Source organism: Brachionichthys hirsutus, chromosome 16, assembly GCF_040956055.1.
Source record: "Brachionichthys hirsutus isolate HB-005 chromosome 16, CSIRO-AGI_Bhir_v1, whole genome shotgun sequence".
In the NCBI taxonomy this organism is placed as follows: domain Eukaryota; kingdom Metazoa; phylum Chordata; class Actinopteri; order Lophiiformes; family Brachionichthyidae; genus Brachionichthys; species Brachionichthys hirsutus.
In genome coordinates, this window is record NC_090912.1 from 9980406 (window position 1) to 9993633 (window position 13228).

The 13228-nt window shown below is 43.3% G+C and overlaps 1 protein-coding gene across 1 annotated transcript; it reads right to left on the reverse strand.

Annotated features, from left to right (window-relative positions):
- Positions 1-2925: 2925 nt before the first annotated feature.
- Positions 2926-4896, reverse strand: gng13b (guanine nucleotide binding protein (G protein), gamma 13b). Its single transcript, XM_068750368.1, has 2 exons — positions 4799-4896; positions 2926-3031 (listed from the first exon to the last, which is right to left on the reverse strand). The coding sequence occupies exons 1-2, from the start codon at positions 4894-4896 to the stop codon at positions 2926-2928; spliced, it is 204 nt and encodes a 67-aa protein (XP_068606469.1).
- Between the last annotated feature and the right edge of the window lie 8332 nt (positions 4897-13228).

Here is a 13228-nt window from a genome sequence, read left to right on the forward strand (position 1 = left end):
GATCATCACCAAAAGGTTCTGAATAGTTCTTGGTGTCTTTATACACCAACCATGAAAAGTAAAAGTGAATCAGAGTTGACATGTATTTTTAACATTTTTGAATCCGGAAATGGGGTTTTCAATGTTAAAACTCACTTAATTCTGGATCAGATCCAGATAACATTCAATGGTGAGATAGAGGCCCCCACCCTACATGATTGTGTCAAATTCCATAAATATTAGTCAATAATCAACCGAGATATTGAGGAACAAATTTTGACCCTCCATTGAAAGATCAAAGTGATCCAGAATCCATGATCTTTTCTGGATCGTCACCAAAATCAAATCATCTATTCCTGGTACGATTCCCAACATTTCATCAAAATGTCATCAAGATCCATCTGTAACCTTTTGAGTTATCTTGCTAACAGTCAAAAAGACAGACAGACAAACAAAACAACGCCGGTGATTACATAACCTCCACCTCGGCGGAGCAAATAAGTTAAAGGGGTCTGTCTGTACATGTGTGGAGAGAGTTGGTGTGCATCAAGTGTAAGTTTGCATATGTGGTGTGCATCTTGTTCTTGAGGACTGTAGGGCTGGCTGTGGCTCAGTTGTCAGAGCGGTTCGCATGTCGAAGTGTTCTTAGGCAAGACACTGAAACCCACATTGCTCCCAGTCACCCACTGGAGTGTGGAAGTGTGTGAATGGGTGAATGTGATACCTAATAGTAAAGGGCATTGGGCACTGCTAAGGTGTAAAAGACGCTATATAAGTGCAGTCCATTCTGTGAGGGAAGAGAAGGAGCAATAATCCTCAGGGCTCTCAAACTCAAATTACCTGGGGGCCACAGGTCTGGGTGAGGTCAGGTATTCCACAAAAAAAGAAAGATGAAGGTGGCTTAGCCTCTCGCCCACAACAAGCATATCTTACGTTTCCAATTTTCTAAAAAAAAAGGGTCTTGGAGAAATTGTTTTAATATTACCCTCTTTTCAGCATTTTTAGCAATCGAAAACTCAAAAGACATTCTTGAGATATTCATTCATTGATTTTTTTTTTTTTTTTAATTCATATAAACTCACAGGCCGCATTAACCTTAAACTTTTATATTGGCCACAAATTATCATCCTGTGGGCTGCAAATGGCCCCCGGGCCACGAGTTTAAGATCCCTGCTCTCCCGCTTCATTCTGCTCTGACAACACAAGCAAAGCAGCTACGTGACACTTAATGACCTAGTGCCACTGAAGAACGTCGATCTAGAAGCCATGCCTTGCACAGTTCGTGAACTTCAAACTACGTACTGAACTGTAGGAGTCACACTCTGAAGATCTACTGTCATGGGCGGATTTTTCATGCACACTTTTGTTTGCTGTGAAAAGCCCTTAATTGTCCCTCTGAGTCTGAAGCAGCTGGACGGTTCTGGTCAGACAATTCGATGCATCGATTACACATCTCAACAACTAACGTGGACGTTGAGCGCGTGAAGCTTTCAAGATAGATATCTTTAAAACAAGTTTATTTGTTTGTTTGTTTTTACCTTTGCCAGTTAAATCATTATTGATGTAATTTTTTGCAGTGCTCAGACTAATCTCGTGTTTACCAGTTAGCTGGCAGCTTCAGGTTCATTAAAGACTTTAAGACCTTTCCTCGGTCCTGCGTGTTCAGTTTGACCAAATTTGTACATGCTTTCTGAAAGCTTATGGATTCAGATGAAACAAAGCAATAGAACCAGAAGCCACTGGGGGCGCTGTAGCCACATTATAAGTTAGACACTGCAAATGTTTATGAACACAACAAAGAAGAAAAATTAATGAAAAAAACTTTCCAATCCGCTTCTGACTCGGGACATCATCACAACCTGCTCTGCAATCAACATATCACATATTTTGTATCTTGGCTGCCGTCCTGTGGATCCATTAATGCCAGCGTGAAAGACACATGGCAGCATGTTGCTGTTGGCCTCCATTCATGTAACGCATGCAAGTATAAATGAACATTGACAGCAGCCTTTAAATATAACTCGGATGATTTTTGATCTGGCCGGCATGTATAGCACGTATATGTAGCCAAGTGTAAATAAAGGTTTATCTGATAACATGTGGATTAAATGCAGATCGTGACGCAACTGGAATAAAGTGTGGATGGAACAAAATGGTCTTATGATGAACAGAAAGCATCTAACAGCCAGAGAGTATTCTAAATTCTAGTCCTTTTTCACAATGTCCTTAGTTTTAAAGTATCTAAATTATATTGTAATAATGAATCACTTTAAAATAAATAAAACCCCATTTATCACTTTGGGCAAAACATTAAAGTCGCTGTCTGTGACTATGAATGATCGTCATTTAATTGTAAATCGCTATAGCCTTGTATGGAGAGTTCATTTAGTTTAGCTGTTTATAAATTCGCTTACATTTCTTGTCAACTACAGAACGGTGAATATTTTCGTAAGAACAATGGTTCCGTATCTGGACATGGAACAAAACCACCCCGGCAGATCTGCAGTCAGTTTGGTAGTGAAAATGTGACTCCACCGTTTATTACAACTCACCAGGAATGGAAGGAATAAAAGTTCTGCTGGGAGAGAAAGCCTCGACTAGCAGCTGCGTAAGTATATCATCATACATCCATATAGCGCGAGAGTATTAAACATGATCAACACATATTGATTATGTGCTGCCGTAGCTGGAATACATTTGCAGTGAGTGTGTGTGGCAGTCAGGGAAACGCCAAAGTTTCGCGTGTTAGCATGTGCGTGTCTCTGGTAGCATGTTTTTCTTTGCTCTTGTTGGGGTGCATGTTCAAGAAAGATGGACAATGTCAGCGTGTCGTACATTCAGGGCGAGAAGTTAGGACCCCGGGTCGGGGGGGTCAGGTCCGTTGGTCGTCTGCAGGCGTATGTCAGTCAGGGTGGTTGAAGTTGAAAGGTCAGAGCAGTGTTTCTTCTAGAGAAGGATGCACTTTCCTTTCTCCACCCAGGGGTTGTTCTTCATCAGCTCCGGGTTCAGGAATGGGTCCTCTGGGACGCCGTCATCTATCCACTTCACCAAGCTTTGTGGAAAGACACAGAGAGTCAGAGGCATTTCTAAAATTCCACAGGAAGTTTATTGCTACAGTCCAACCTCTATCCATTTGGCCATACAAGGAAAGAAACAGAGGGCGTCTGAGTGACCAACAGTCACGAGTAACCGATTACATTTACTTCAACAACTGTAGCTTCTGGGATACTTGTAGTTGTGTAGAGAAAGTTTTAGTTTACTTAATAAATTATTTTTATTGACTAAAAGCATTCTTCTTTAAAGCTTTAAAGTCAAACCATTACAGAATCCAGATGTGAAGCTGCTCTCTGGAAAAGGCCAAGCACAATATGCGCTACCATGAGATGAGTGGTCCGACTTCGGCTTTTGCGATTTATTGTGTCATTTACAAATTAAAAACATGCAAAGATTTTTATTCTATAAAACATGGGATTTTGAATATTTGTAAAATTGAATACTTTATTCTTGTGGTTACATAACATCTCTTTAAAGTCACTTCACTACCCATAAAGTAACAGGACTTAAAAAAAACATCAACTCTCAGTGCTATTCTTATTTCTGCCTCTGGCTATGTTTACCTACGTTGAAGGGGGGGGGGTCATGCGTTGTTGTTTGTGTTTAAGCAGGATTAATCAAAGTTTCTGATTTTTGTGATTAAATTCTGAAGGTTATCTGGAAAACAATATGAGTATTTGGTTTTTTACTACAAATCCTACTATGGTAAGGCCATAGGTCTGCCCTACTCTTCCTGTGATTGGCTTGCAGGTTGGATAAAGGAGCAGGTCCTGGAATTCTTTGCCACTTTCATTTTCAAACTTTTTCCTATTTACACAAACACCATTATTCATTTTCCACCAAATATTGTGGAGGGCCTGACAAACTTGCCGTGTGAAATAGTTTGGCCTCGGCACTCTCTTGACTGCCACACTAATGTTCAATGTTTTTTTTTAATTGCCAAGAGATCCACATGTGGGTTTGAAAACACTGACCCTTAATTCTAATACGCTCTAGATAACGTAAAAGCATTAGACAAAGGGCGGCCCTATCTAACGTTGATTGTCCGTTAATCTACTGGGAGAGAAGAAGAGCTGCACAGACGTCAACGATGGCTTAATGCTTTCACGTGCACAGCACAGGCAGCGACTAAAGCCTCGCAGGCAGCAACATTTAATGAAGTCGTATCATTTCGGTGGAATGAATTATGCTGTCGTATCCACAACTGTTTGATACACAGAACAGCAGATGTTTGTTTCCGTCTGCAACACTCATTATTAATATATCGATGCGTGAATGATGAAAAAAAAACAAAAAAACGTTTGCTCACAAAAATGGTGTTACAAAAGTCAGGTTGTCTTTAAATGGCACATGGCCACACCTACCACAGGACTATTGTCTGTGCAGTCACTGCCTTTTATTATTGGGGGGGGGGGGTCTAATGTGAATTCCAATGAAAATCCACATCAAAATGTCTCAAAATATATATTTAATATATAAGATGTTCAGTTTTCAATGTTCACACCCAGAGGAGGTAAGAATTGTATTTAAGATAAGTTATGAGTCATTCTATTATAGTTATAACGACATCTACAATGATCACACACTTCTCCGCTGCATTTTGTTTCCTTGCAGACATCAGAAAGGACATTTGTTTAAATTACCACGTCCTCCTCTTACTTTTTTTTTGCCATGTGCATTCTATCAGGCATTCTTTTTAACCTCAGAGCTACTTGTGAAAATAGTTTTTTGGACTGGAACTCTTGCAGGGCAATCGAGGACTCACTCAGTCACTGTTTTAGAGGACTTCTCTCGCTTGAAGGCCAGTTGGTACTTGAGGCTCTCCACTTCCTTCTTCATCTGGGGCAGGTCCATCTCATCCATGGCTGCAGCTTGATGTAGGGTCTTCTCTCCCTGTGCACAGCAGGGAGGCAATATTTATATGTATTTAGTACATAGCGCTGTTCAATAATAGGCGTACACACGCTGATTTATAACTCCTTAGTGATTCCACAAACAGGGAGGGCAAATAGTGGCTATTAAATTCAGCACATACCAGTGCTGCCCAAACTGGTAGACCCACGTAACACTACAGGACACATTCAGTTACCAGTATGTCATTGTACCCATGGGACTACATGATTTCACTTAAGGAAAGGGTGTCCAGCTTTGATAAAACTTGCAATCAACATGATCAATTGCACCAATTTTATACAAATTGTGATGAAAAATTGACTCCTGTAATTTGATCGAGATCGAGATGCTGAATCTGAAGATGAAGATGCTGAGGTTCTCCTTGGGAGTGACCAGGTTGGATAGGATTAGAAATGAGGCAATGAGAGGGACAGTGAAGGTTAGACGTTTTGGAGACAAGGTCAGAGAGACCAGATTTTGATGATTTGGACATGTCCAAAGGAGAGACAGGGACTATATCGGTAGAAGGATGCTGAGGATGGAACTGCAGGGAGCAGGGCTAGAGGTCGACCCAGGAGAAGATACATGGACGTAGTGAGGGAGGACATGAGCGTGTCTGGTGTTGGGGAGGACGATGCAAAGGACAGGGTTAGAGGTCGACCCAGGAGAAGATACATGGACGTAGTGAGGGCGGACATGATTAAATGAACACAAAAATCCTTGGGGTTGAGCAGATATCCGCAGCATGGACAAACGACACAAAGAAAGAAGTTGTGCCTGACAGGAGAACACGGTGGCAGGAAGATGACCACAACGCACAAACAGTGTACGCAACGTTGTGAATGCACAAAGTGGCCAGAAGGCTCTGGGAGAGACTTTACGTATGTAAATCAGTGAGTTTCCTCCCGTCAACAGTCTTTCTGCTAAACTTGCACTCACCCAAGCGACATGACGCGCTGACAGAAGAGCCGAGTCGACTCATTTTAGTCGTAAACGTAAAGCGAAAAGACTCAAACTGTTTTTAACTGTACTGACAGTACATTAATGACTTTAATGAACCCAATGAGGGACACACACATTTTGGGTTTATTTATAATATACACAATGTACAACTCCTTCTGTCCTGAGACACTCAAACAGCGGTTGTTAAATGTATTTGTATCTCTAAACACTCAGGACACTACAGCTGGAAACGCCCAGCATGCCACAGGTTAACTTTCTGCAGCACCACTGTGTGCCACTTCCACTGCTTTTCCTCTTTCCCATTCCTCCCTCTCTTTCTCTCTACTCCCACGCTCAGAGTCCATCGTACCCCCTTGATACTACAACTTCCCTCTAGTGTGTGTACTTATGTTCATGTACCTCGAGGGTGTGTGTGTGTGTGCCATTTTAGGATCGGCACTCCAATCATTCTCACTTAGGTTTTTCAGCACAGGAACAACAAGGTGTTTTTTTTTTTTGTTTTTTTTTTTTTGCACAACACTTGATATTATGCAATTGTCCTTCATGGCGGTTTAGTGAGTGTGGGGGCATTTTGTGAGGGAGGAAATAGCAGTTCTGAATTCAACACCTACTTCAGCAAATACTCAGGGTGCTAATGATGCATAAGAAACGTGGCAGCAGACACATTTTTGTCTATTTTGTTGTAAATGAACGACAGTCGTCAATCGCCTGGACTGAGGTGTAAAGTTTGACCGTTAAATGAATATAGATGGACATCTTTGAGATGCAGCTTTAATCACTTCCTGCTCAGGGTTATGAGAAGATCGATAGTGCTGTTCTGTCTGTGTCGTTAAGGAAGTCGCCAGTGGGTTTAGATAAGGCAGGTTTGTGGCTGGGAGGGGCATCTAGATTATATGCAACAAAATCACGCAGTGTTAGGGAGGAAATGCCACAGTTTCAGTTAAATGTTAAGAAGTCGCTATTCACGCCTCGGGATCCCCCACGGAAGAGCTGGAGGAGGTGGCTGGGGAGAGGGAAGTCTGGAAGTCCCCGCTGAGACTGTTGGCCCCGGATAAGCGGTGGAAGATGGATGGATGGACGGATGGGTTCCTTCCATCCAAAAACTACTACATAGGTTTTCATTACACTTTGTTGAAGAGTGTTACAAAAATGGAACTATTCATTTTTGGACTAGCTCTGGATAAAGGGTTGCATCCATTTAACTATTTGGGACAGTGGTGGTACCTCAGTCCAGGGAGACTTTGGTGGGGACAGGAGGGTGACTGTTCAAGACCCCTAACCTCAACAGAACCCGGAAGGCAGCCGTCATGATGGCACACATGCCTTGATGGAATTTGACCCACCACACCGCTTTCCCTGACCTGCTTCTTGAGGCGGGTGAAGCCGAGTCTCTGCGCGGTTCAGTCTACGAGAAGAAACGTGTTTCTGAGGCACTGAATCAAGGGAATGCTTTGAAACTCCCTCTCTGTTTTCATGCCTCACCTTCCTCCCTCTTCACCATCTGCCCTTCTACGCCCATGTTAACCAAATAGATTGTTCATACAGAGGGATGCGGCTTTGTTACCTATTCTATGTATTCTGCACGCATCGAGCAAATACTGTAACATGATCTAGTAGAGCTGACTGCTGTGTTGACTATGTTCGCTCTTACCCATCATTTACCTTTGCCATTGTCTCTCCTTCTAAAATAAATAAATGCCTGTTGTTTGCTCAACATCCACCCATGAATCTTCTTCATCTAGACTAGAGTACGTCAGCAGCTAATTCAAACCAGGAAAGAGTTTAAGCTTTAGACACGCAATCTGGAGATTTAAAGGTCCCATATCATACTCTTTCTCCACTCTGTGTCAGAGTAAACATGGCAGAATTTCCACCATTTAGATTATATTAAAGGTCCCATATTATGAAAAACTAACTGATCCCATGTTTCTACACTATTATGGTGATTTTGGGTCCTTATCAACCCAAAAACAATTCCATTCAATTCAGTTTTATTTATATAGCGCCAGATCACAACAGAAAGTCATCTCAAGGCACTTTACAGGATTAGCAGGGAAAGACCTGCCGGGAAAGACAGAACCCAACTTGACCCACAAGAGCAAGCACTTCGGCAACGGAGACAAGGAAAAACTTCCCTTTAACAGGCAGAAACCTTGGACAGAACCTAGGCTCATGGTGGACAGCCAAAAAAACAAAACCATCCAGTCAATCCGGCTATGAAGGACTTTCATTGGAAACAAGACCGCAAGGGCTTTTTTGAAATGCTCCTCTTAGACAGGATGTTTGACTGTACTTGTACTGTAATACACGCTATTGTTTGACTGTATTTGTACTGTAATACATGCTACTGTTTGACTGTATTTGTTCTCTAACATTCTATCTAATAAATATATTCATCATCATCATCATCAGTTCCAAAACACTTGTGTGAACTATCTGTGCCAGTCTTTGGTCAAGGTAGCAAACAGATGCTGCAGGACAGCGTCTGTAATTTCTGTCTCCCAACAGCTCCGTCAGTAACGCTATAAACCCAGAAGCAAAAGTACATTTATAGCAAGCACGCGCGCATGCACGCTACCATGGTAAACCATGGCAATCAGCGGGAGAGTGTCTCTATAAACACACATACATTGCGCACGCACACACACGGCGTGATGATGGCAATAATCTCAGGACTTGCTTTGAATCATCCCTCCATCCATCTTCAAACCGCTTATCCAGGGTCGGTCGCGGGGGGCAGCAGCCTAAGCAGGGAAGCCCAGACTTCCCTCTCCCCGTTCCCAGGCCAGCTGAGAGACATCGTCTCTCCAGCGCGTCCTGGGTCTTGTCAACCTTGTTCTTTCGGTCACTACCCAAGGTGAGGGTAGGAACGGAGATCGACCTCGGCTTCGGCTTTCGGCTCAGCTTCCTTGTCACACATGTGCACGTTCCCCCCCGGCTTGACGTCAAGCTGAGAGTGATTTCTTCCAGACTTGTTTCAAGAGGTGATTACAGACCTACACAAACTATGAAGGATTGACTGGATGGTTTATTTTGCTGTTGTTGGGTTGATAAGGACCCAAAATCACCATAATAGTGTAGAAACATGGGAAAAGTTAGTTTTTCATAATATGGGACCTTTAATATAATCTAAATGATGGAAATTCTGCCATGTTTACTCATGTCTGACACGGAGAGGTTTGGATCAATCACATTGGTTCAGGCAGGATTCCCAGAATTCTCCGTTTCTTCCAGTCATTGTTGGGTGATATCTGTTTTCTGTCTGTCTCCTGCTGTCCTCCACAGATATCTAGTTTCAAAGTGCTCTTTGTTCATTTTCACAAACAGTTCATATATTACTCCAAATATTAGCACTCTCTCTTCCCCTTAGTGGTTGCATCCAGGAGTTAGTCATGTCCGAGTAAGTTTGTTGCTGATAAATCCTAAAACCAGCAGTCATATTAAAGTTGATTGTGTAAATTATGGAAAAAAAATTCTGGCAAATGTATTGTGTAATTTGTTATAAACCAGTCTCATCGAGCCTCGTCTGCTTCCTGTCACATGGCGTCCTTGCAGGATCCCTCGCTGGCCTGAAGAGGATGAAATAGTTTCAGGAGAAGTTTCAGAAGTTTGTGTTAAGCAAACGGCTGTGGCTTATGTGCTTTTGCACAGATTCACTGTGGAAATGATAATAATTTAGCGTTGAAGCAGGAAAAACACCAAACCCTTCTCTGTGCAGGAAGCGTCGAGAGCAGAGTTGGAATCTATTTTTGTCTGCCTCGAGCTTGAAAACAATTGATCTGATCTACTTTAATGACTTATTAGCATGTGAGCTGGGGGGAACCCCGGGAAATAATTTCTTGACTTACTGTAATGTGGCTCTGCAACCAGCTTAATGTTAATTCATTTGAACTGAAACTGGAGATCAGCACTGTGCAGTGGCAGCATATTGATCTGCTGCAACAGATCGATATAGCAGACATGTTGGGGGCAGTGTCGCTGTAATTCAAGCAAGGCACAAGAAACAATAAGGAAGCGACAGTAGATTAAATAAATACCTGAAAACTCATGCGCCAGCAACTACATCCTTGTCTCCATGTTTGCCGCTTTGTGTTACGTTCATGTAGACGTATCACGATGAAGCCAATAATTGATTTCTTTCACGATTGGCTGCTTGAAATATTCCGAGCAATATATTCAGTGATTGTGAAGATCTTTCCTATTTGACCAAGTAATTAACTAATCATCTAATGGACTGCAGTATGAATTTGATTTATGTCCATATTTCAATTACATGTACTCTAATGTATGAAATGAATGATGTTTGGAAGCAGCTATGCGTGGCGTTTTTATGAGTTTGGGTGTGATAGCAGTGGATCTGGAAACTCTTTTCCTGGACATGAGGACGGGTTTGCCACAACTCTGTGCTCAAGACTTTGGAAAGATGAAGAACGAGTCATTTGCATGATTTAAAATGCATTTTAAGGTATGTTTGGTGTTTGTTTTAGGGGATGATATGTAGGTCGTGTGGTAATTTGGGTCAAAGGCATCCAGCGATTAACCTCTACCCCCTGTCTCCATCGCCGTCTGTGGGAGTGGGAATGGAGCAAGTGGCAGTCCGGGGTGGCTACTACAAACGGTTCATGTGCTTAATGGTTCCCTCTCGTTTGATTACTGGACACAGTATCGGCTTGGAGGTGACAATACGAAGCCGAAGGTGAATTTAAAAAATCACATGGCAAGAGGTGAGGCAAGAAACAAAAGAAGAGACTAAGTCAGAAGGAGAGCGTGAAGACGAAAAGCGATAGATGAAAGGAAACGGAGTGAGAGAGTCATCTTGGCTCTGTAGCTGCTGAATTGTAAATAGAAGCTAAAAATAGAAAGAACAGGCAGCTCTCTTTTGACCAGCTGAGAGCGGAGACCAAGAAATAAGACAAGGCTCCTTGCTGTTAAATTGAGGAGATAAATGAATGCCAGGCGCTGAGAAATGATGTCTGGGCTTTTACATCCAGCACTTCCATAAACTCCAGTGTGACCCGAACCAATCCCTCAAACGTCACACCATCACAGCCCGGTTAGTCAGGATGTTCAATCGATCATGTCGGTTCAATAGGCCCGAGCTGGTTCTCTGGGTGGAACAGCTTTGTGTCACATTGAGGTCACATTCTCTAAGAGAGGTGTGGGTGGAGCCACAGGGAGAACTAGGAGGAGACAAGGGCGGGGCCAGAGGGATGAACAAACGTGCTGGAACCTCTATCTGCAATACTGTATATGGCAATACACATTCTCCAATATACAATCAATGAAATGAGGATGAAAAGATGTCAGACGTCAACTCAAATGGCAAAATAACTAGAGACACCAAAATCAAACTGATTATGAAGGGAAACAGAACAACTATGACTGTGTGTAGTGTAGTGACTAAGTGATGCAAAAATACTGTAAATGAAAACGACAGCGACAAAGACAGTGATTGCAATGAACTACAAGCACCGCAGCCATTTGTTTGTATTGGCAGCTATTTATAGATATTATTTCTTATTAGAATATTTAAAGTTGTTTATTTGACAGTCATTAAGAATCAGAAACACCGAGCATATAACTACAATATTAATGTAAACTTTACTACTATAGCTAAACCGATGGTTTTCAATATGAGCTATAAATAAATGTTCCCTCCTTTTATTTTATGTAACACGGTGCCCATAAGTCAAAGGTGTCTGAAGGCAAAGGAGGGAGACATCCATCCCATATCCCATATCCAGGATGAGGTGGGAGCAGAGCAAGAAATGGAGAGAGCGCTAGAAGAGGAGGCGGATGGAGCAGAGGAGAAAGTTTTATGTAATATTTGTGGGTTCGGTTTAGCCCACTGATGGATGTGTGATGGGTGAAATGGTCCACCCAGGTTTGCTGCACTATGATGATGGTGTAGAAATTGTTTTGCATCACGTGGGCCTATATATTAACATTTTATGAGGACATTACAGAAGAGCCAGGGACGGCTCGGAGACCGGCGCATCTCTTACCTCGCCGACGCGCCGGTGGAGGCTGTTGCTGCTTCCGAGTCTGACCGGTTGCGGTTAAACCGGAGGGAGGCCAGAGGAGAACAGCTGGAGAACAGCTGGACCGACGCGCAGACAGAAGATTCTTTCCAGCTATGTGCCGAGAACAACAAGAGACTTTGAATATCTCAGGGAGGCGACGCGCGCTCTCAGTGCGCGCTGGAGGCGATCAAAAAATCCGCAGTCTGCGGAGAGGAGTCTGATGCTGCGGGGCTGGAGGAGGCGCAGGAGGAGGCGCAGGAGGAGCTCTGGCTTGTTGCTGCACGAGAATGAGAGGTGGAAACAGAAAGCGGGGAAGTTAACGAGCCGGTCCGTGTTCGCTGCGCGTCTACCGGGATCTTCCGATAAGAGCGCCCGTGCGCGTGTGAGAGGGCGAGAGTTCTCTGAGGATGCGTTTACAGTCGTCCTGGTCCAGAGGGAGGGCGGGGCATAGAATGAGTGTGTGTGTGTGTGTGTGTGTGCGCGCGCGCGTCCTAATTTAGCTTTATCTACGAGAAGGAGATTTACGTTCTGACAGAGCGGGTTTGTTCTGTGTTACCTATGATCAATGATCAATACTGCTTTAGAACAGACAATAGCTGTGACCTGATCGAATTTTGGTTCAGCCCTAAAGCACCTGCCCAACCCCCCCACACACACACACAGACTTTCCTTAGCATTGCTCAGAAGAATATTTTCCACATTTAAAAAATAAAAATAAAAAGGCAAAGAATTGACCTACACTTCACCTGTCTGATCAGTCACGCCCATTATCACAGGCCGAAGCAGGTGAGAACCCATATGCACGACAGTAGAGGGAAAATCCAGAAACTGCTTTATTGTCAAAAACCAGGTCCAAACCAGCAGACAAATCAGAAGAGCGGCAGGCAAAGGGAGAGCTCCAGAAATCAGGCAAAGGTCAACAACCAGGTAACCAAGACAGGCAGGCAGACAGAGCCAAAGGGGCAGGCAAACAGGCAACATCGAGAACAGGCAGGGCAGGTACTCAGGAGCAGGATCAGGATCAGGATCAAAGAATCACGACAATCGGGCAAGGGTGTGTTGTCTGAGCTGAGTCTATGGTGTCCGAGCTGAGCCTGGGAGCAGAATGAGCGGAATGAGCTGATTGCAGGAGGAGGATCTGGAAGACAGGAGAAGCAGAGGCTTTTCCCATCTCAAGCGGTGACACCCGCGCACTCATCTGAAGTGGACCTAAATTAGTACAAACAAATATCTAAATGTATTTGACATGGTTTGTGGTTTTATCCACAAGGCAGTGGGGCCTGAAGAGGAGCATTTTATTGTATGGAACATTCTAG

Bases quoted from the DNA above. Each gene is read 5' to 3' on its own strand.
- gng13b (XM_068750368.1), bottom strand. From the start codon at position 4,896: ATGGATGAGATGGACCTGCCCCAGATGAAGAAGGAAGTGGAGAGCCTC. The intron at 3,032-4,798 runs GTGAGTCCTCGA...CTTTCCACAAAG, and splicing joins TCCTCTAAAACAGTGACTGA to CTTGGTGAAGTGGATAGATG.